At 51.5% G+C, this 23,192-nt stretch overlaps 1 protein-coding gene across 2 annotated transcripts in view; it reads left to right on the top strand.

Annotated features, from left to right (window-relative positions):
- Nucleotides 1–23,192, top strand: part of RANBP10 (RAN binding protein 10) — an 83,826-nt gene that overhangs the window by 52,864 nt on the left and 7,770 nt on the right. For both annotated transcript variants that reach the window (XM_068166554.1, XM_068166553.1), the window contains exons 5-9: nucleotides 1,773–1,795; nucleotides 6,457–6,641; nucleotides 14,190–14,302; nucleotides 19,544–19,652; nucleotides 20,528–20,676. In XM_068166554.1, the coding sequence (XP_068022655.1) occupies nucleotides 1,773–1,795; nucleotides 6,457–6,641; nucleotides 14,190–14,302; nucleotides 19,544–19,652; nucleotides 20,528–20,676 (579 nt within the window). The remainder of the gene's footprint in view (nucleotides 1–1,772; nucleotides 1,796–6,456; nucleotides 6,642–14,189; nucleotides 14,303–19,543; nucleotides 19,653–20,527; nucleotides 20,677–23,192) is intronic.

Here is a 23,192-nt window from a genome sequence, read left to right as displayed (position 1 = left end):
GATGGTGACCCCACCAGCTCCCTGGGCAGCCTGTGCCAGTTCCTGAGAACCCTTTGTGTGAAGAAGTTGCTCCTAATATGCAACCTGAACCTCCTGTGGCACAGCTTGAGGCTGTTTCTTCTTGTCCTGTTGTCAGTTACTGGGGAGGCCACCCTCCGTCTGGCTCCACAGGCAGCTGTAGAGAGCAATGAAGTCTCTCCTCCTCTTCTCCAGACCAAACAAGCCCAGCTCCCTCAGCCTCTCCTCGCACATCCCTCACATTCAAACCATTCTGGGCAGCCCTTTCACTGCCTGCTGCCTGGCTGAGAGGTGGGGAAACCCTGGTCATACTAGTGTGGGTGCCAGTCTTCCCCTGGCAGGGGAAACCTTTGCTGGGCATACACATGGGACAGATTTATGTCCTGAAATACTGGCTTGGAACGTGGGATTCAGCTCAGCCTGGCAACATGACCAGGACATGGCAGGAATTTCCCTGGTGCTGTTGTTGAGGGGAACCCCAAACCTGTGGGTTGCAGCTCACTGTCACTGGCTGACCCATCTCACTGTGCTGCTGCCTGGCTGCTTGATGCCACCTATGATGGCTGGAGGGCCACATGCCATGGCACAGGGAGGAGGGGCAACCCTGCTCATGAGCTGCAGCTCCTGTCTCACTGCAGAGCCTGGCCATGGCTGAGCCTTGTCTGGCCATAGCTTCATCAGCCACCCTAGGCCATGGCTGCCTTGGCTGGAATGTCTCTTTTCTGATGTGCCAAGAGTGAATCCAAAGGGAATCACAGACTCTTCAGTCTCTTGGGTTTGGAGCTGTAGTGGCTGAGGATGAAGCTCCTCTTTGCACAGCACTTCTCAGGTGCTCCTGGCTTGGTCCTCCTGCAAAGTTTTGAATGCTCAGCCCTGTCTTTCTGGTAGAGAAGAAGGATTAGTTCTAGCCTACACCAAAGCAATGTTGTAGGAAAGCTTTGTTCCTAAAGCCAAAGTGAGTCTTGAAAATCAACCCCTTCAGAGTAGGGGAGGTTGGACTGGATGGTCTCTAGAGGTCCCTTTCTACCTCTGCCATTCTGTGATTCTGTAACAGAGGAAGAATCATAGAATCACAGAACCACACAATGGTAGGGGTTGGAAGGCAGCTCTGGAGATCACCAACTCCAACCCTTCTGCCAAAGCAGCATCACCTAGAGCAGGTCACACAGGAACACATCCAGGTGGGTTGGAAAGTTTCCAGAGAAGAAGATTCCACAACCTCTCTGGGCAGCCTGCTCCAGGCCTCCAGCACCCTCACACCAAACAACTTTCTCACCATATTGAGGTGGAACCTCCTGGGCTCCAGTTTGTATCCATTGCCCCTTGGCCTGTCACAGGACACTGTTAAGAGCCTGGCCCCTTCTTTGACACCCACCCCTCAGATATTTGTACCCATTGATCAGATCCCCTCTCAGGCTCCTCCTGTCCAGGCTAAACAGCCCCAGGGCTCTCAGCCTTTTTTATCAGACAGATGTTGCAGTCTCTTCATGATCCTCAAGAAGCAAAGACGGGAGGAGCTGCTTTTAGAAAGCCAACTGTCAGGCAGAGATGAAACACTGAGCCTGAACCTTTTTCCAGATGCAAAAACGAGCAGAGGAGGGGACTGGTATGTGGGGGGAAGTTGCTGCTGGGTATGGTAAGGTCAGAGATGGGGTTTGTAGAAATACAGTGACACTTTGAGGCATGTTTAGGATGTAGCCAAGCAGGGAAGAAAATCCTTTGTCTTTTTAATTCTAATATTTTTCCCCCAACAGGTATTGCCTTTACAGACCTCCCTGTAAGTACTCCTGCTTTCAGCATGCTCACAGGAGGGAGGGGGGAAGGGTGTGGGCTTGGTTTTCCTCTTTGGTGTTATAAATGGCCTCAGGTTCCTGACTGGTGGGGGCGCTCCTCTGGCTGGGACTCTGTGGCTGGGTTCATGGGCTGCTCACATGGCTCCTTTCATCCCTCACCACCTCCTACAGCATCTTACTCCTTCTGGAATTAAAGCCCTGCAGTACAGGGCAAAACTGCTTCCAAAAGCAGCTTCAGCTGTGGGGAGTCTGTGTGCAAAGCCATTGAATACCCTCTCATGTCCCATCTTCAGAGAGCCCCAAAATGCCTAATTTTCATCAACTCACAGAGTCATTTGGGTTGGAGAAGCCCTCCGAGATGATCCACCAGCACCACCATGGCCCCAAGTGCCATGGCCATACAGCTCTGGAACACCTCCAGGGATGGGGACTCCACCACCTCCCTGGGCATCCTGTGTCAGTCCCTGACCACAGGCATTGTGCAAAGCCATTGAGTAGCCTCTCATGTTCCATCATCAAAGACCCCCCAAATGCAGCTCCCCTAAATGCATCCTCCCTGGGCAACCTGTGCCAGTGTCTCCTCACCCTCACTGTCAAGGATTCCTTCCTCATCTTCAGTCTCAGTCCTCCTTCTCCCAGCTCAAAGCCATTGTCCCTCATCCTGGCACTTCCAGCCCTTGTCAAAAGTCCCTACTCAGCTCTCCTGGAGCTTTTCAGGTACTGGAGGACTGCTCTGAGGTCTCACTGGAGCCTTCTCTTCTCCAGGCTCAACAGCCCCAACTCTCTCAACCTGTCCCCATAGCAAAGGTTCTTGTGGTGGGTTGAGAGAGAAGGCCTAGCTTTCTCTCCCCCACAAAGAGGGGAAAAACCACAGGTACCTCAGCCGGAGAAGCGGAAGGAGTGCTATATTGTACAAGCAATGTGGAAAATGCAAGACATGTACACAATCTATACAGTGTTTACAATATAGATACAGAAATATACAGCAAAGAAAAAACCAAGAATACAGGAATGAAATTCCCTCCTCTGGACAGAGGGTTCCCCCCCTGTACCCTACTCTCTCCCCCTACCTCCCTTTCTTCCCAAAAAGGGCTAGAGAGAGAGAAAAGGTAATTAATAAGGATGAAATTTGGTTAGGCCTTAAAAAAGCACATGCAGGATTAGTGCTTAGTGCTTATCTGGTGTGCAAGGTCGTGCTGGCTAGGAGCCCAGAAGCAGGCAAGCTGGAAGGGAGAAGGAAAGGAGTGAACTGAGAAAAAACTCCAGCTGCACTAAAGCTTAAAACTGCATTCTGCCAATCTACCAATGGAATTCGTTTAGAACATCGATGTTTTCATTCTCTTCACCAAAACATTCGGCCAGAGTGTCCCAGCACTCTCCCTTTTCTTAAAGGCACAGCCTCAAACTGACCTCTGATGATCTTCGTGGCCTCCTCTGGATCCTTTTGCAGCAGGTCCACATCTCTCTTGTGCTGGACACAGCCCTGCAGGTGAGGTCTGAGCAGAGCAGTGCAGAGGGGCAGGATCCGCTCTCTCCAGCTCTGGCCATGCTGCTTTGGATGCAGCCCAATCTGCCCTTGGCCTTCTGTGCTGCCAGTGCCCACTGCTGGCTCCTGTCCAGCTTCTACCCCCCCAGCACCCCCAAGTCTTTTCAGTCTTATCACCCCCAGCCTGGATTGGTACCAAGAGTTACCCTGACCCAGGTGCAGGACCTTGCACTTGGCCTTATTGAACCTCATGAGGTTCTCCTCGGCCACCTCTGCAGCCTAGCCAGGTCCCTTTGGATGGATCCCATTCCTCAGCCTTACCAACCTCACTGCTCAGCTTGGTATCAGCAGCAGCCCTGCTGAGGGTGCCTCAGTCTCACTGCCTGTGACACTGATGAAGACATTGAATAGCACAGACCCAGTACAGACCCCTGAGTGGCACTGCTTGTCACCCACCTCCAGCTGGCCCTTGAGCTGCTGACTACTACCCTTTGGATGCAATCATCCACCCAGTTCCTTCTCCAGTGCATAGCCACCCACCAGCTCCACATCTCTCCAGCTTACAGAAAAGGATGTTGTGGGGGACTAGAAGTGGATACCCCACAGAGGGAGTTTGCCCTCTTTGTAAGCAATTCCAGCCAGCGCTCAAGCCAAGCTCTCAGATTTACTCAAGCCCATGCCAGGTTCATCCTGCCTGGGGTTTGCTGAAACAGCAGGAAATGTAGGGAAACAGATATGGCAGAGTCCAGGGTGGGGTTGCACAGGGGCAAAAGGAATGAACTACTGGCATCAGTGTGGTCCAGGTGCCACTGGGAAGGTGACAGGAGAAGCATCTGCCTGGTCAGTGGGCTCCAGGAGGATGCCTCTCTGCATTTGGCAGGGTGATGGAGATATGAGTAGCTCCCAGCAGCTGCCAAACAGGACATACCCCACGTGGGAAAAAGGAGTTTTAACTAGGAGATGATGTGACAGGAGCAGGGGGTGGGCAGCTTCTCCTCCAAGGGGAACACACTGAAAAATGGCTGAAAAATTGGTGATAAGCTTAGAACCTGGGAGTTTTGACTTCCAAGTATTTGGGGGGGGGGGGTGGTGTCTGATTCCAGGCTTTGGAAGTCCTTGGTTTCATTATATTCAAAAGTTAAGTTATTGGAAAAGTCTGAAGTTGGACTGTGGAAAAAATTTGATCCCTCATGAGAGAGAGGTCCTGTTCAGCTGGGATGGAAAGGAAAGAGAGCCTGGCTTTAAACACAGAGCTTTCCTCTGGCAGCCACATTCTCCTTACTCACCTCCAAAACCCAGCAGCTTCCTTGGTGTGAGAGCAGGAGAGGAGGAGGTGTGCTGAGTCAACAATGCTGCAGTCATTCTGATTTCACCTTCCAGCCTGTACTGATAGATTCTTTGTGGGTTTTTGTACTTTGATTCTTGAGGTTTGGTTGTTAAGGTAGAGCAGACAAGTCAGGACCTTACCCAGCTGAGTTTTGAAAATCTCCCAGATGCTGCAGTCTCTCTGGGAGCCCCAGTCAGGATTTCCCTGCCCATTGTCTTTTCACTAACATCTCCATTTTTAATCCCTTTTGGGGGATGGAAGACTTGCAGGTTGATTTTCCCTTTCTCTTTCTTTTCTCCAAGCTGATTCCCTCATCCTCTCCTTGTATGCTGTGCACTTCAGCCCTCTGACCAGCTTAGGTAGAGCCTGTTTGGGAATGTCTTTCCTCTTCTGGGGCTGTGGAGGTGGGGAGCTGAGCGTGGTGCTGCAGGTGTGGGCAGGCCAGTGAAAGCAGAGAGAATCACTTCTCACCCCCTGCTGGCTCCGTCTTTGCCGGCGGCAGCAGAGTTCTGCTGAGGGCCACCTCGTAAGAATCTTGGTCCCTTTAGTTAAAAAGTACAATGCACAACAGCAGTAACTCTCAAGAGGAGATCAGTGGTGTTGCCAACACCTCAGGTCTCTGCAATTGTGAGAAATGAGTTGAGCAGATTCTCCACCTGTTTGTAGGACAGCCCATGCCCCTCCCAACAGAGGAGAGAGCCATCCCAGCCTCCTTTAGGGTGCCCAGATAAGCACCAGCTGTAGTTCTTGCTGACTTAACCTAGAGAGAGGTCTCCACCCCCACCGATCTGATGTCTGACATGCGTTCAAACACAAGCAAGACACCACCACCAGGCACCTCCCAGGCTCTGACTGCCCTGCATGCACCGATGTGTCTTGCCCAGGGCCTGGTTCTGGCTGTGCCAATCCTGGTGAGGAGCCCAGCACTGAGCAGTGTACAAATGGCATGAGGGGGGTTTGCTCCTAAACCTGAGCAGATGTTCTCCAGCAGGGTGAACAGGGTGAGCAGGGTTCATGCTGCAGAGAAGCAACCTGTCAGTGAATGGAATGTGCTCTGAAGAAATGTGGTCTAGAGTACCCTGGTACCTTGTCCAATGCCATTTCTCTTTTCCCCACATTCAAGTGGCCTCAAGAGCTCAGTTCCTGTCCATAAGCTTGTTCTTAAAATAGCCTGGATTCAAAGAGCTGGATAGACTTTGTCCACCTGTTTTCAATTAGATCAGCTTTGGAAGCTGAACTATGGCTGAATTGCAGAGGTTTTTTCGTGGCAGTAGCCTTTTTCTTTTCCCTGTGTTTTGGTGCTGGGTCAAAGCCCTGATTTGGAGCCAGGTGCTTGCCCTTAACATGAAATTTGTCTCTCAGTAGTGGAGTTTCTTGTGTGGCTGGCTTACTGTCTTGGGGTCATAACCTAATCCCAGAGCTCTGCTGCTGTCTTCCTTTATCATCAGCCATGTAATACATCCAGCCTCCAGAGAAGAGAGAGCAGAGCTGAAGCAGTGGGGATCTGCTGGTGGAGGTGGTGCCCCTTCGATTCCAGTGGTACTGCTTGAACTGTGGTAGAAATCAGAGAGAACTAAGGCAGGAAGTAGACAGGCTGCAGACAGCAGTCATGGCATTGATCACAGGCTGCTCAGGACTCAGCCTGTTCTGGTTTTAAGCAGTAGCTCCTCATAAATGCACAACAAGTCCCTGAGATGTAGCTGAGGGGCTGCTGCCTCTTCCTGCCCCAGCTGTCCATGGAAGGAGCAGCTCTTTTGTCTGACCAAACCACTTCATTGGAAACAGAAGGAGAAAGCTGGGTTTAATACAGGTTTCTTTTTCTTCCTTCCCAGTCCAATCTCTACCCTACAGTGGGTCTCCAGACTCCAGGAGAGATAGTGGATGCCAACTTTGGGCAGCAGCCCTTCGTGTTCGACATTGAGGACTACATGAGGGAGTGGCGAGCGAAGATCCAGAGCACCATCAAGCGCTTTCCCATAGGGGACAGGCTAGGCGAGTGGCAAGCCATGCTGCAGAAGTAAGTCACTGCTCTGCTGCCATCTTCTGCCCTCCTCTCCATCTGGAATCTCCTTTTTTCTTTTGAATGCTGATTTGTGCTTTCTTGTGGCCAGAGGTGCTCAGCAGCTGTTACCCTCTGGTGTGCTCTTCAGTAGTCTTTCCTGTGTAGATCGCTGCCATTTCAGGTGTGAAAGATGTGGGGGAAGTTTTCAGCCAAAGACTGCCTGAAAGCTTGTAGGAATGGAAGAACATACTCTTTGAGGTGATGCTCTGGAGGTAGGGGAGTGGAGAGGGCACCAGTTAGTAAGTGACCTGAATGCAGAAATGAGAGAGCAAGAAATAGCTTAAACTAAAGGCTTCCAAACCCACCCTAACTGAAAATGCAAGGGTGCGCTTTGTAATGTGTGAGTGTTGGATGCATGTCCCACTGCCAGAAGGATTGAGTGGAGTTCCATGAGAACAATAGACAAGAGCTTTCAGAGTTGTTCTTCTGCCTGAAGAAGGACAGAGCTGACAGAAACTTCACAGCTTCGAAACAGGTAACCAAGGAAGCTGAGCAGCAGCTGGCTGTCCCCTTTGTGCTGCGGGCAGCACGACTGCAAAGTGTCACTGTTACCCAAAACACAAGAATGAGACAAAAAGCTCCTTCTGCCTTCCAACCAAGACAGTGGGTTTTTTCACTGAGCACCTGAAGCTGTGGGACTTGCTGCTGAGGTTGTGGTGGTTTAAGTGTAGGTGGATTAGAAAAGCTGTTTAAATAGTCACAGTAGTCCCGGAGGTCAGGTCCTCAGCTCTGTCTTATTCCCTCCACTCTGGCTGTGGTTTCTGTCAGGGCTGTCTGACTGCAGCTCTGCTGTCACTTTTTATCAATTCTTGCCCTAAATACTTGACACTGGTCACTGTCATCCAGGTCACTTAGATGCAGTAATGATCACATCCATGCAGAGCTACAGGCTGGGGTCAGAGTGCCTGGAGAGCAGCCATGTAGAGAGGGACCTGGGGGTACTGTTGGATGGTAGGCTGAACATGAGCCTGCAGTGTGCCCAGGCAGCCAAGAGGGCCAATGGCATCCTGGCCTGCATCAGGAACAGTGTGGCCAGCAGGAGCAGGGAGGTCATTCTGCCCCTGTACACTGCACTGGTTAGACCACACCTTGAGTCCTGTGTCCAGTTCTGGGCCCCTCAGTTTAGGAAGGAGGTTGACTTGCTGGAATGAGTCCAGAGAAGGGCAACAAAGTTGGTGAGGGGTTTGGAGCACAGCCCTGTGAGGAAAGACTGAGGGAGCTGGGGTTGCTTAGCCTGGAGAAGAGGAGGCTCAGGGGTGACCTTATTGCTCTCTATAACTACCTGAAGGGAGGTTGTAGACAGGTGGATGTTGGTCTCTTCTCCCAGGCAGCCAGCACCAGAACAAGAGGACACAGTCTCAAGCTGTGCCAGGGGAGGTTTAGGTTGGATGTTAGGAAGAAGTTCTATACACAGAGAGTGATTGCCCATTGGAATGGGCTGCGTGGGGAGGTGGTGGAGTCACCATCATTGGAGGTGTTCAGGAGGAGACTTGATGGGGTGCTTGGTGCCATGGGTTAGTTGTTTAGGTGGTGTTGGATTGGTTGATGGGTTGGACGCGATGATCTTGAAGGTCTCTTCCAACCTGGTTTATTCTGTGTAATTCTATTCTATGTAATTCTGATTTCCTCCTAGTCTGGTACTTAGCTATTTGGACAACCAGCAAAGCCTTTGAGAGGCAACTAGCAGAAGCCATTAGAAATAATGGTGAAAATGGTGATGACAATACTAATAACAACAGTAGTAGTATCTTCCAAAAAATCCTGGAATCCTGGAGTTGTTTAGGTTGGAAAAGACCTTGAAAATCATTGACTCAAATGATCAGCAGGAGGCCTGCCAGTGGGAAAGGGTTCGTAGGACCTGTAGAGCATTGCAGCAGAGAATGATACCTTGGGGAAAAGTAGACTTTACCCAATTAATTCTTTACTTGTGTGAAAATCAGAAACCTGTCCAGGTCTACCCAAACCTATCCTGCTTGCCTGCCCACAAATAAGGTAGATCACAGAATCACAGAATGTGAAGGGTTGGAAGGGACATCTGGAGATCATCCAGCCCAATCCCCCTGCCAGAGCAGGATCACTCAGGGCAGGTCATGCAGGAACACACCCAGAGGGATTTGAAAGTCTCCAGAGAAGGAGACTCCCCAGCCTCTCTGGGCAGCCTGATCCAGGGCTCAGCACCCTCACAGTGACAAAGTTTTCCTTCTGTTCCCATGGCACCTCTTCTGCTCCAGCTTGCCCCCAGTGCCCCTTGTGATGTCCTTGGGCACCCCTGAGCCTGGCTCCAGCCCTGCACATCTTGATCCCCCCTCAGGCTCCTCTGCTCCCAGCTCCAAGCCGCAGCTCCCTCAGCTGTCCTCACAGGAGATGTTCCACTGCCTGCAGCAGCTTTGTGGCTCTGGGATGGACTCTCTCAAGCAGTTTCCTGAGGTCCTTCTTGACCTGTGGGGCTCAGAACTGGACACAATATTCCAGATGTGGCCTCACCAGGGCAGAGCAGAGTGGGAAGACAGCCTCTCTGACCTCACAGCCCTTGTAATCCACCCCAGGATGCCCTTGGCCTTCTTGGCACAAGGGCACATTGCTTGCTCATGGGCATCTTTCTGTCAGGACTCTCAGGCCCTTTCCCCCAGAGCTGCTCTCCAACAGGTCAGTCCCCTCTACCTGTCCGTGGGGCTGGTCTTTCCCAAATGCCAGACCCTACATTTGGCTTTGTTGGATTTCATTCAGTTTCTCTCTGCCCAGCTCTGCAGCCTGTCCAGGTGTGGCTGCATGGCAGCACAGCCTGAGAGGTGTCAGCCACTGCTCCCAGTTTGGTGTCATCAGCAAACTGATTGTCATGCTGGGATTCTGCTTTGTGAGGGCCTTGGCAGAGGCTGTGCCTGGGGTTGAAGTGTCCATCAAGCACTGGAAGAAATAGGTGAGGGCAAGTGGAGAAAGGCTCTGGGATCAGATATTTACCCATAGTCCTAATGGAACACAAGGAGAGGACAGGTGAGTACGTGCCTGTGAAATGAGGGTGGTGTGTATGGTGCCATGTGAAGGGCTTCAGAAGAGAACAAGGTAGTGATGTGCTGAGAGCACTTTGATGTCTGGCTTGGACAAATCCATAGAAGCACTCCTGAAGGGTTGATACCATGGTATGTAGAGAAATAGAACATGGATGTGGAAAGAGGAGCCAGCAGACATATGAAGGTGTTTCTTAGAAGTTCAAAAGGCATTTAAGAAGTTCTCTTGCTGAATTATTTCAAAGACAGCCAAGGAGGGAAGGAGTGCAGGAAGATTTGTCACTGTGAGAGGAGTCTGTAGAGACATTTGGCTGTGGCTGTGGCTGGTGCTGAGAGCCTTCAGAAGTGGCTGGGAAGAAGGGGCCCTGCGGGGTGGAGTGGGATCTCTGGGTTGTGAGCAATCACTGCACTGAGGTGCAGAAAAAGGAAGTTAGGATTTGTTAGGGGAAAAGCTGAGGACAAAACTAATTGTGTCACTGAGCACATGTGTGGTGCACCCCAAGCGTGAGCACCACACTATCTGTTGGTTCTTTCTCTCCAAGAGCATGTAGCAAATGCGAGAGAAGTGTGGAAAACCCCAAGGCAGCATGTGCCAAAGTGTGAGGAGGGTGTAAGACAGGGAACAAATCCACAGACCCACAGCACTGAGGGTGTGATTGTGAGGGGTGAGGCAGGAGAGCAAACCAAATATCTTGAATAGCCTTAAGGAGGTGATGGAGCAACAACTGTACTGCAAGAACTGAAGGGCATCAAGTGACCTTCTTTAACGAGGTCCCACTGAGTGAGTGAGGGACAGGCTGTGGGTGTTGCTTACCTGGACTTTACTAAAGCCTTGGACACCAGGACACACAGCATCCTCCTGGAGAACCTGGCTGCCCAGGGCTTGCAGGGGTGGACCCCTCCCTGGGTTAAGAATTGGCTGAGGGCTGGGCACAGAGAGTGGTGGCAATGGAGTGAAATCTGGGAGCTGATCACCAGTGTCTCCAGGGCTCAGTGCTGGCGCAGTTCTCTTCAATGTCTTCATCAGTGATCCGGGTAAGGGGCCTGAGGGCAGCCTCAGGAAGTTTGTAGACAACACCAAGCTTCTCTTTTCTGCCTATTTCCAGACTCCCTCCAAAAATGTCACCAAACTGGAGAACCATGACTCACCTCCCCAGGAGCTGTTGATTCTCCTGCTGTGGGACCAGTTCATCCCTGTGTTTGTTCCTTAGAAATACAGAATGCTTTAGGCTGGAAGAGACCTGTAAGAGTCCAACCCTTAACCCAGCACTGCCAGGGCACCACTAACCCATGGCTCTCAGCACCACATCTACACAGCTTTGGATGGAGACTCCACCACTGCCCCGGGCAGCCTGGGCCAGGCCTTGAAAACCCTTTTGGGTGAAAAATTGTTCCTGATGTCCAATCTAAACCTCTCCTGGTGCAGCCTGAGGCTGCTGCCTCTTGTCCTCTCACTTGATTCTTAGCAGAAGGTGCTCCACCTCACTACAGCCTCCTCTCAGGCTGTACTTCAGAGACAGAAGTTTTCCTTTATGCTCTCTAGAGTAGTTTCTTCTGACGTGCATCGAGACAGTAGGAGCCTCTCCACCACCACTGTGACCACCCTAGGTGAGGGAAGCACCCTTGGAAGCAGCAGAGAGGCAGCTGCTTCTGTGGTCTGAGCACTTCAGTTCTCAACAGGTGTCAACCATGGCTTCCAAGCAGTGAAAGCCATTACTTTGGAGGACCTGGGATTGTGAAAGGTGGCTGTTGTCTGTGTGAACATCACACAGGTCACAGGGCAGTAGCCACTGAATCACAGAATTGTTTAGGCTGGACAAGACCTTGAAGATCACAGAGTGCAAATGTTAACTCAATACTACCAAGTCCAGTGCTAACCATGTCCCTCAGCATCACTTTACATTTACATTCCTCTAGGGATGGTAACTGCCCACCACTTCACTGGGCAACCTGTTCCTCCAGGGCTTGAGAACCCTCTCAGTGAAGAAGATTCTTCTAATATCCAACCTAAACCTTCCGTGGCACAATTTCAGGCTGTCACACCCTGTCACTTGCTACTGGGGAGAAGACTCCAACCCTCACCTTGCTCCACCCTCCTCCCAGGGAGCTGCAGAGAGCAATGAGGTCTCCCTTCAGCCTCCTCTTCTCCACACTAAACAACCTCAGCTCCCTCAGCCGCTCCTCCCCAGCTCTGTTCTCCAGACCCTTCCTTAGCTTTGTTACCCTTCTCTGGACCTGCTCCAGCCCCTCAGTGTCCTTCTGGGAAGGAGCCCAAAACTGATTTGAGCTGTGGCCTCACCAGTGCCCATTCCAGGGGGATAATCCCTGCCCTACTGCTGCTGGCCACACCATTGCTGATCCAGGCCAGGCTTCTGATGGCCTTCTTGTCCACCTGGGCACAGCCTGGGTCATCTTTGGCTGCTGTCATCCAGCACCCCCAGGTCCTTTTCTGCTGGGCAGCTTTCCAGCTACAAATACATTTATCCAAGAACTTCAGGAGAGGCAGCCCTGCTGAATGCTGGGGAGTGTGCAGCACTGCTGGAGCATGCAGCTGAGACACAGATCTGAGAGACCATTGGTGAGGATCCACCTGACAAAGTGAGCAGTAGGTGACAGTGCTGTGCACCCATGCAGGGATGCAGGGCTAGGGAGGTTCTCCTCACCCTCTGCTCTCCTTGCTGACACCACACCTGGAATACTGGGTCCAGTATTCCCTTTGGGCTCCATACTTCAGGAGAGACAGGGAACTGCTGGGGAGAGTCCAGTGGAGGCTATGAGGATGATGAAGGGCCTGGAACATCTCTGCTGTGGAGAAAGGTTGAGAGCCCTGGGGGTGTTTGGCATGGAGAGAAGGCTGAGAGGGAACATGATCAATGTCTGTAAGTATCTGAGGGGTGGGTGCCAGGATGAAGGTGCCAGGCTCTTTGGGGTGGTGCCCAGTGGCAGGAAGAGGAGCAGCAGGTACAAGCTGGAACCCAAGAGGTTCCACCTCAACATGAGGAGAAACTTCTTTACTGTGAGGTTGGGGAGCACTGGATCAGGCTGCCCAGAGAGGTTGTGGGGTCTCCTTCTCTGGAGACTTCCAAGACCAGCCTGGACACATTCCTGGGTGACCTGCCCTAGGAGATCCTGCTTTGACAGGGGGATTGGACTTGATCTCCAAAGGACCTTTTCAACCCCTAACACTCTGTGGTTGCTGAGGTACCATGGGCAGAAGTGGCATAGGGAGCAACTCAGGTTTTGTGCAGCTTTGTGGAGCATTTAAGTCTTTTCAGCCTCTGACTGGCTGCTGGATCACACTGAAGCGGGACCTGGCTTTTCCCCTCCATTCCTGCCAGCCTTGGAGCTTGGCTGAGCCAGGGTGACCTGGCTGCCCTGCTTGGCATTGAGAGGGCTGCCCTTCCTTGTGCCTGTGTGTGCTATGCCTAGGGCAGATGGCTTGTTCTGCACCAGGAGTGGCCAGAAGCACCTTTCCACAACGAGTTTTAAGTGTTACACAGCAGCTTACAAAGTGACACCTCAGAGTGGTTGGTGACTCATGACATGCTTCTCTCTGCTACTGGAAGCAGCCAAGCTGAGGTGTGTTCTGAGCTGTGGCTTGGTGGAGTCCATACCAGCCTTAGCACAAGAACCTGATTTTGAGATTCATCAGCAGAAGCTTTGAAAGCCTATGCTGGCTTTGGGGGTTGTGTTAAAATCCACTGAGCACTGACGTTTACCCTCCATGCCCTGACAAGGCACAAGAGCTTTAGGAATGGGCCACTGAGAATGAAGGCTTTGTTTTCTGACAGGGATTCTACCTCCCCCCCCCCCCACACACACTTTCTGAGAATACAACTTTAGAATGTGTGAATGTTTGTAAAATGAGTGCTGGCAGTCTGCTCCCCTCAAAGCAGCAGGTCAGAGGGCTGTCAACAGTTCAAAGTCATGAGGAGATTCAGCTACCAAAAGTATGGCTGCTGGCAAAATGGGTGGTGGAAGAACTTCAGGACTGGAACCCTGTGTTTTGTGTGATCTGCTTGAAGGCCATGAGCCTCTCTGAGGTTCAGATTTTATGGCTGTGTAGGGTGTCATTGGCTGGAGCAGTAGTGAGCTCCTCCAATATCCCTCCTGGACAGCAGCCATTAAATAAATAAATGAGTGCCCTGTCTGCCCTGGGAGTCTGAATTGATTCTTTTCCTTGCCCCCCCCCCCACCATGGAGTGAATTCAGAGCCTCCCTCCTGTTTGCTGAGGACCAGGTGTCTGTCTTACAGATTTACACTGAACCCAGAAGGAGGAGCCTGGTTATAAATGATGGAATCATTTGGGTTGGAAAGGACCTCTAAGATCATCAAGTCCAACCATCAAGCTAAGACTACCTTGGCCACTAAACCATGGCCCTCAGTGCTGACCGTATCATTTGGTCACTGAAATGGCAATTCCTGCTTCCTGTTCTCCAGTGAGATTCCCCTGTTCACCAATACCTCTTCATCTGTCAGTGTTTTCTTCTCTTCTAGTATGGTTTCCTCGTACTTGGTCCATCATGGGTACTGCTCAACAGCAACTGCCTTTGCCAGAGTCACAGACACCACAATCCAGGAAGAACAGACCTCAATAAAGAACAGACAAAGTAAGTGCCTTGGGTGGCCACTGCACCCCAGTGTGCTACCTTCAGGACTCTGCAGAGGTGCTGTGCAAGTAGAGAAGTTATTCCACCACAGCACAAAGCTGTCCACATCACACTCCTGTCTTGGTGCTGAAGCCTGTGGGTCCGGAGAGCCTGGGGACTGCTGCTGGGAGAGGTTTTCCCATCATCACTGTGTCCTGTCCACCCTTTGCTCTCCTATCCTATTCTTTCCTTACCTGTCTGCTCTGAAAAGTGACCTGCATGCCTGGCAGTGGAACCTGTGCTACCTTTTCTGCTCAGTTTGGTTGATTTTCCTCAGACTTGTTGAAAATGAATCATTGAATCCTGGAAGAGATGAGGTGACCGAGGGGGATGGTTTGACCTGAAAGAGGGAGATTGAGAGTGGAGAGAAGGCTGATGGGAGGCCACATTGCTCTCCACAACTGCCTGAAGGGAGGTTGGAGCAAGGAGGGAGCAGCCTCTTCTCCTTGGTGTCAAGCAACAGGACCTGAGGAAATGGTTTCAAGCTGCACCAGGGGAGATTTAGGCTAGGTATTAGGATATATTTCTTCACTGAAAGCGTTCTCAAATGTTGGAATGGTCTGCCCAGGGCAGTTAGAGGGCAGAAAGGCTCTGCAGAGGGACCTCGACCGACTGGACAGATGGGCAGAGTCCAATGGGATGACATTCAACAAGTCCAAGTGCCAGGTGCTGCACTTTGGCCACGGCAACCCCATGCAGAGCTCCAGGCTGGGGTCAGAGTGGCTGAGAGCTGCCAAACAGAGAGGGACCTGGGGGTGCTGATTGACAGCCGCCTGAATGTGAGCCAGCAGTGTGCCCAGGTGGCCAAGAAGGCCAAGGGCATCCTGGCCTGCATTAGGAATAGTGTGGCCAGCAGGAGCAGGGAAGTCATTGTGCCCTGTACTCTGCATTGGTTAGGCCACACCTTGAGTCCTGTGTCCAGTTCTGGGCCCCTCAGTTTAAGAAGGACATCAAAACACTTGAATGTGTCCAGAGAAGGGCAACAAGGCTGGGGAGAGGCCTTGAGCACAGCCCTGTGAGGAGAGGCTGAGGGAGCTGGGATTCTTTAGCTTGGAGAAGAGGAGGCTCAGGGGAGACCTCATTGCCCTCTACAACTACCTGAAGGGTGGTTGTAGCCGGGAAGGGGTTGGTCTCTTCTCCCAGGCAACCAGCACCAGAACAAGAGGACACAGTCTCAAGCTGTGCCAGGGGAAGTTTAGGCTCGAGGTGAGGAGAAAGTTCTTCACTGAGAGAGTTGTTGGCCATTGGGATGTGCTGCCCAGGGAGGTGGTGGAGTCACTGTCCCTGGAGGTGTTCAAAAAGGGATTGGACGTGGCACTTGGTGCCATGGTTTATTAGTCATGAGGTGTTGGGTGACAGGTTGGATTTGATGATCTCTGAGGTCTTTTCCAACCTTATTGATTCTGTGATTCTGTGAAATGTTTGATGCTGAGGGTGGGGAGAGCCTGGCCCAGGCTGCCCAGAGAGGTGGGAGCTGCCCCATGGCTGGCACCACTGCAGGGCAGGTTGGTTGTGGCTGTGAGCAATGTGCTCTGGCTGCAGATGTCCCTGCTGGCTGAAGGGGTTGGATTGGGTGGCCTTGCAAGGTCCCTTCGAATCCAAACCAGCCTCTGAGTTGATGACCTCACCTGAACTGAGGTCAGTGTGCATCAAAATCCCTTCAGATTTAAGTTCCTCAGTGCAGTCCATTGCAGCAGGGACAGTCCCATCAGTCCTGGGCACAGACACATCCATGGATTTGTTACAACAGCTCCCAGACTTACAGACCCTTCCAGTGCATTTGCACACTTCCTCTTCAGGTAGCTGCTTTTGCACACTGAGGGTTCTGCAGCTCCCCAGCCAGAGTCTTCAGTTCATGCTAGGTGAAGGATTTGTCTCCTATGTCTGTTCTGGCTGCTGCTGTTTCCCCCACAGAGTCTGCCCTCTCAGTCACTGGACTGTGAGTACTTTGAGTGCTTGGCACAGTGAAGCTTTCAGCTCTCTCCTGCTGTACTTTCAGGGCTTTTTTCAGCTTTTCTGTGCCCAGGCTCAGCATGCAGAGCCCAGAACATTGGTCTGTTTCTGCCTTCTCCTGACTGCTGAGTGCAGGCTGCATCCTACTCTGTGCATGTCCCTTCCCTGTGTGAGCTGCTGCCCCTGTGACTGCTGCATCCTAGGAGTATGGTGCCACTTTGCAGCTCGCTCTCCATACACTCCTGTGCTTAGCCAGCATTCCAGTTCAGCTGGGGACTCTTAATACCCAAAGTCACTGCTGGTTGGTGCTGATGGACTTTGTGCTCTCCAGATCATGCATGATGCCTGACCCCAGCCAGTGTTCTTACTGGTGTGGGTTTCATTGGTAAAGTGCATAAAGTCACAGACCTCTTTGGGTTGGAGAAGCCCTCCAAGATCATCGACTCCAACCAGCAGCCCAGCACCACCATGGCCACCAAACCTTGGCCCCAGGTGCCTTGGCCACATGTTTCTGGAGCACCTTCAGGGATGGGGACTCCCACCACCTCCCTGGGCAGCCTGTGCCAATCCCTGACCACTCTTTCCTAATCCAACCTAAGCCTCCCCTGGCCCAATTTCAGGCCATTTCCTCTTCTTCTATGACCTGAGACTAGGGAGAAGAGAACACCTGGCTCCAGCCTCCTCTCAGGGAGCTGTGGGGAGCAATGAGGTCTCCCCTCAGCCTTCTCTTCTCCTCACTAAACACCCTCAGCTCCCTCAGCTGCTTCTCCCCAGCCCTGTTCTCTGGAACCCTCACCAGCTTTGTTGCCCTTCTCTGGACCTGTCCAGCACTTCAGTATCTTAACTTGAGGCTGTTTCCTGTCACCTGTTGCACATGAGAAGAGACCAACCCCCACCTCACTCCAGCCTCCTTTCAGGGAGTTGTAGAGAGTGATGAGCTGTCTCCTCAGCCTTGTCTTCTAAAGTCTAAACAACCCCAGGTCTCTCAGCTGTTCCTCAGCAGATTTGTGTTCAAAGACCTTCCCCAGCTTCATTGCCCTTCTCTGGACCTGCTCCACCTCCTGCTTCTTGTGGTGAAGTGCCCAAAATTAAACCCAGTGTTTGAGGTGTGGCCTCAGCAGTGCCAGGCAGAAGGGGATAATCCCAGCCCTAGACCTGCTGTCCTGAGCAGCTGGGAGGCCAGCCCAGTGATCCTCATTGGCCACCCCCAGTCACAGTCTGCAGTGGCTCACCTTGGCTCCCACCTCTCCATGCCACAGCTGACAGCTCAAGCTGCACCAGGTGAGGTTCAGGTTGGAGATTAGGAACAATTTCTTTGCTGCAAGAGTGGTCAGGGATTGGCACAGGCTGCCCAGGAAGGTAGTGGAGTTCCCATCCCTTGAGGTGTTCCAGAAACATGTGGCCATGGCACCTGGGGCCATGGTTTGGTAGCCATGGTGGGGTTGGGTTGCTGGTTGGACTGGATGATTTTAAAGGGATTTCCCAACCCAACCCATTCTGTGATTCTATTATTGTAGGTTGTATCAGGAGAGGTTCAGGATGGACATCTGGAAAAATCTCTCCCCAGCAAGAGTTTCAGGCACTGTCCCAGGCTGCCCAGGGAGGTGGTGCAGTCCTCATTCCTGGAGGGGTTTGAAAGCTGCCTGGATGTGGTGCTGAGGGAGGTGGCACAGTGGTGGTGGCTCAGCAGCAGTGGTGGCAGTGTGAGCTATGGGGGAGTGGTTGGGCTTGGTGATCTCCAGGTGTGGTGGGTTAATGCCCATTCTGAAAAGAAACAAAACAGGGTGGAAGGCTTGCAGGTGCTTTGCCCTCCCTACATAACATTTTCCCCCTGGGAAACTGAGTCTGTTCCACTCCCCCCTCCCTGCCCAGCTAGGGTGTAAAAAGCAGGACATTTCAGTTGTTAGGCCTGCTTTTGGCTCCTGCCTCTCCTGGATGAGAGCTACTGTGGCTGCTTTCCTGCTCCTCTGCCACATGGTGGGGCCTGATCCTTCTCCCTGCTGCCTCTGGGCCTCTTCAGAGAGAGACTGGTTTTATATTCTTCCTCTTTGTCCCCCTCCCATCCATCCTTGTTCCTTGCCCTTGTGAACCTTTCCTGTTATTGAGATATATATATATTACATTTGTTTTGTTTTGTTTAAAGAAAACTCTTCACCTCTCTACTTCCAAGCCAACTCCAAATTATTCTTTGGTGGATTTGCTCCTCTCCTTTTTTTCCCCTCTCTGCTGGGGGGAAATTCTCCGCCTTGCCCCCATCTGAGCTCTTAACTCCCAGTTAAGGCTCAAACCACCACACCAGGGTCTCTTCCAAACTCAACAGCTCTGTGGTTCTATTCTTTGACTCATGAAAGTCACAGGCTGTTGTTACCTGAGCCCCTGCTTGCACAGCACCCACAGGTGATTCTGAAGCTTCCTTCTTGTGAGGAGCCCTGGAGAAGCAAGAAGGGAGGAGCAAGGTGTTCCTGGGTTCAAGTGCATTTAGTGGCTAGTGTGAGTACACTGAGAAGAAAGATCAAATGTGAACCTGTGTAGGTCAGCAGCTTCTCTGGGTGTTCTGGGACAGGATCCCAAGTCTCTTGCACTTATATCTTATGACCCACTGAAGGAACCTGTGTGGTACATGAACACCCAGGATGATAGCTTCTGCTTTGTACCTAAAATTACACCCCACCTTGAGCTGTTTCTAGCTTGTTTTTGGAGCTGGCTGACTGCTGCCACATCTGCACTGCAGCTCAGGTTACTTCTCTGGGAATACATTGAGGTGGCACTCACAGAAAGCCAGCTTCTGGTATGATTGCTTCTGCCTCAAAGTAGTTTATGTTTGAATCCCCCAGGCCCTTTGACTCTGCTTGTCTGATGCCCAGCTTCTAAGTGTGAACCAGCCAGAGGATGTGATGTGTGGCTGACCTAGGGATTTCCCCTCTACAGTTGTCATGTCCTCAACAGCCTCCTTGCTCCCATTCAGCTGTCCCATCCTGCTTTCTTTTCCACTCCTGCACCCCACCCTGGCACACCCACTTCATCCTTTAGACCTTTCTACTTTTGGTGGTTTTGAGCTCCTAAGAGATTTTCCCTCATGTTCACAGGCTTTTCTTCACCCTAATTCATAACAAACAGCATTGTGGTCCTCAGTTCTCCCTGGCCTGTGTGCAAGGTGGTGGTGGGAAGCTATGTGGTGGATGTGAGACAACTCTGTGGCTGTTCTCTTCGGCCAGGGCTGTGTGTCAGTAGGTCTCTTTTTGCTTTCAGGAATACAGAAGCTAGTATTGGCAGGAAGAGTGGGAGAGGCTATAGAAGCCACCCAGCAGCTCTATCCTGGTCTCCTAGAACATAACCCCAACCTGCTCTTCATGTTAAAGTAAGTATGAACAGCTTTATCCTCCCTAATGCTGACGTGTGCAGCTTGAGGAGAAAGAGGCTGTTGAGCTGGACACCTTGGTCTGCATTCAACCCCCTGAGATCCCTTTAGGAGCAAAGGGGACAGGCTCAGTGCTTGGGACAGTGCTCACAGCAATGCAGAAACAGCCCTTTAGTTGCTGCTCAGCCCCCTTATGGCTTTGCCTCATGAGGTCAGGCAGAGCTGGGTGAAATTTTAGCTCTGCTGCCTTCCAGAAGCTCTCTCACAGGTGGCCTTGGTGTGTCTGGTGGAGATCTGGCACCGCCAAGAGCCTGTGGCAGTTGCTGCAGAGGGTCCTAGAGAGGCAGGTGTATAGAAAAGGGTGTCTAAGGTAGAAACCAAGGGGAAAAAGCTTTTGTATCCCAGTTCTCCCAGCTGTACAGCCTCCTGAGAGAAGGACAGTTCCCAGTGCAGCTAGCTGAGGGGCTGTCCTCACTGTCACTGTGGGGATTGTCTTTTCTACCCTTCTCTGTGTGCCATTGTCCACCAGTATTTCCAGGTTGATGGGACAGAGGGAGGACTATCATATTGGCACACTTAGGGTCTTCTCCCTGAAATAACCCACCCCAAGTTAGTTCCTTAGTAGCACAGTGGAAATAAACTTGCTTTTTGGGAATGTCTCAACATTCTTTGGCACCCCAGTTGCAGTTTCTGAACTCCTTCCTCCCACAGCATCAGCAGAGCACTCACTCTGATAGGTACCAGGAGGATGAGCTATGGTTTTGTAACTCCTCTCTAGTTTCCAGGACCTCTCCACACAGCAGCTCAGGGCCCCTGGGTGTAGAGCACAGTGACTGTCATGCCTCCTTTTCTCCCTCTTGCCTCCCCTGACCCAGGTGCCGGCAGTTCGTGGAGATGGTGAATGGCACAGACAGTGAAGTTCGTTGCTTCAGTGCCCGCAGCCCCAGATCCCAGGACAGTTACCCTGGGTCCCCCAGCTTAAGCCCTAGGCATGGATCAAGCAACTCCCACGTTCATGGTGCAGGTAAGTGTGCAGCCTGCCTGCTGGGCAGAGGGGGGGCCTGGTTTTGTACCACACTGCCTGCTACGTTCTCTGCTTTGTTATGGCATCACAGAGTCAGAGACTTGTCTGGCTTGGAACAGTGCTTCCAGCTCATCCAGTCCAGCCATTCTCTTACCCTGCCAGGGCTGGGGCTAACCCATGGCCCTTAGCACCACATCTCTGTGTCATCCATACACTGGCAGGGATGGGATTCAACCTCCTCCCTGGGCAGCCTGTTCCTGTGTTTGAGAAACCTTTCAGTGAAGAAGTTTCTTCTGATATCCAACCTTAGACCTTCCCTGGGGCAACTTGAAGCCATTTCCTTTCATCCTGTCACTTGTTCCTTGGGAGAAAGGACCAACCCCCACATGGCTCAAACCTCCTTTCAGGGAGTTGTAGAGAGCAATGAAGTCTCACCTTGGCCTCATCTTCTCCAGGCCCCTCAGCCAGGTCTCTCAGCCTGTGGAGAGCAATGAGGTCTCCCCTAAGCCTCTTCACCAGGCTGAACACCCCCAGGTCCCTCAGCTGCTCCTCCCCAGCCCTGTTCTCCAGACTCTTCCTCATCTTTGTTGCCCTTCTCTGGACCTGCTCTGGCACTTCAGTGTCCTTCTTGGAGTGAGGGGCCCAAAACTGACCCCAGTACTCAAGGTGAGGTCTCACCACTGCTGAGTACAAGAGGACAGTCCCTGCCCTCCTCTTGCTGGCTACACTAATTGCTGATCCAGGCCAGGATGCTGGTGGTCTTGGCCTCCTGAACACATGCTGGCTCAACTTCAGGGTGATCCTGGGGGTCTCTCTGCTGTTGCAGAATTGAGTTTGCTTTAGCTATTTTTCACAAACAATTCCCAGCAGAGCAGGTTTTATTCTGAAAACAAATATGGTCGTTGAAAGTGGTCTTCTAGTGCAGCAGAAGATGCATTGTTCTGACCAACAGTGCAAAAGGTGCCTTGCATGAGAGCTTCTCCATCCCCTGGGGACTGCACCTTGTAAACTCTAAACATGTGAGAAGGGAACAGTTCTGTACCTGCAAACCCCATCTCTGGAGCATCAACTCTTTGCAGTTTGGGAAACTGCACTTAGGACTTGAAATGGAAAGGCCATGATAAAGCAGGGCCCCCAGCCCCGAGTCATTCTTGACTGCAGCTTTGAAGATAGAATGGAATGGAATGGAATGGAATGGAATGGAATGGAATGGAATGGAATGGAATGGAATGGAATGGAATGGAAGGGAATGGAATGGAATAGAACAGAGAAGATAATAGAGAATAGAATAGAATAGAATAGAATAGAATAGAATAGAATAGAATAGAATAGAATAGAATAGAATAGAATAGAATAGAATAGAATAGAAAAGAAAGAATAGACCAGACCAGGTTGGAAGAGACCTTCAAGATCATCGCGTCCAACCTATCATCCAACCCCACCCAACCAACTAACCCATGGCACCAAGCACCCCATCAACTCTCCTCCTGAACACCTCCAATGATGGTGACTCCACCACCTCCCCAGGCAGCCCATTCCAATGGGCAATCACTCTCTCTGTGTAGAACTTCCTCCTGACCTCCAGCCTGAACCTCCCCTGGCACAGCCTGAGACTGTGTCCTCTTGTTCTGGTGCTGGCTGCCTGGGAGAAGAGACCAACCTCTGCCTGCCTACAACCCCCCTTCAGGTAGTTGTAGAGAGCAATAAGGTCACCCCTGAGTCTCCTCTTCTCCAGGCTAAGCAGCCCCAGCTCCCTCAGCCTCTCCTCATAGGGAAGGGGCCAGCAGGTGTGACCTTCAGAGAATCTCAGAAGGGCCTGAGCTGCTTCACTGAGCTGCTCACAGCTCTCTCAGTGTGTTTTCTGTTGGTGTTCCTGCTGCTGCTTGATCCGTTGTGACCGTTGTAGGCCGTGCCTTTGAGAAAGGGACAGTGCTGGAACACTCTGGCTGAACATCTTGAAAACATTCAGATATTCTAAAGGAGTTTCGTTGGTAGATTGCTAGAATGCAACTGAATAAGTTTGAGTTCAGTTGGAATCTTTCTCATTTCCAGTCTGTTCTGTCTTTCCAGCCTGTCTGCTTCTGAGCAACTAGCTGGAGTTGACCTCGAGATAAGAGGACTAATCCCTGCATGTGCTTTTGAAGCCTAAACAAATTTCACCCTTATTAATTACCTTTTCTTTCTCTCTCCAACCCTTTTTGGGAAACAAGGAAGGTAGGGGGAGAGAGGGGGTAGAGGGGGGGAACCCTCCTCTGTCTGGAGGAGGGAGTTTTGTTCTGTATTACTTTCTTTGCTGTGTATTCCTGTATATATTGTAAATACTGTATATATTGTGTATATCTATAACCTGCATTTCATCTTGCTTGTAAATACAGCATATCCTTTGCTTCTCCCACTGAGCTAGCTGTGGTCTCTTTTCTTTGTGGGGGAGGGAGAGCTAGGCCTTCTCTCACCACCACAGCAGTTGGAGACAGGCAAATGTTTAAGAGAAAGGAAGACCGTTACTTGAGCAGCTC

The sequence above is a fragment of the Melanerpes formicivorus genome, unplaced genomic scaffold, assembly GCF_026170545.1.
Source record: "Melanerpes formicivorus ecotype bairdi unplaced genomic scaffold, bMelFor1.0.p_v2 SCAF_102, whole genome shotgun sequence".
Classification (NCBI taxonomy): Eukaryota; Metazoa; Chordata; class Aves; order Piciformes; family Picidae; genus Melanerpes; species Melanerpes formicivorus.
The sequence above is the reverse complement of the archived record's forward strand: the minus strand, read 5'-3'. Positions and strand labels throughout refer to the sequence as shown.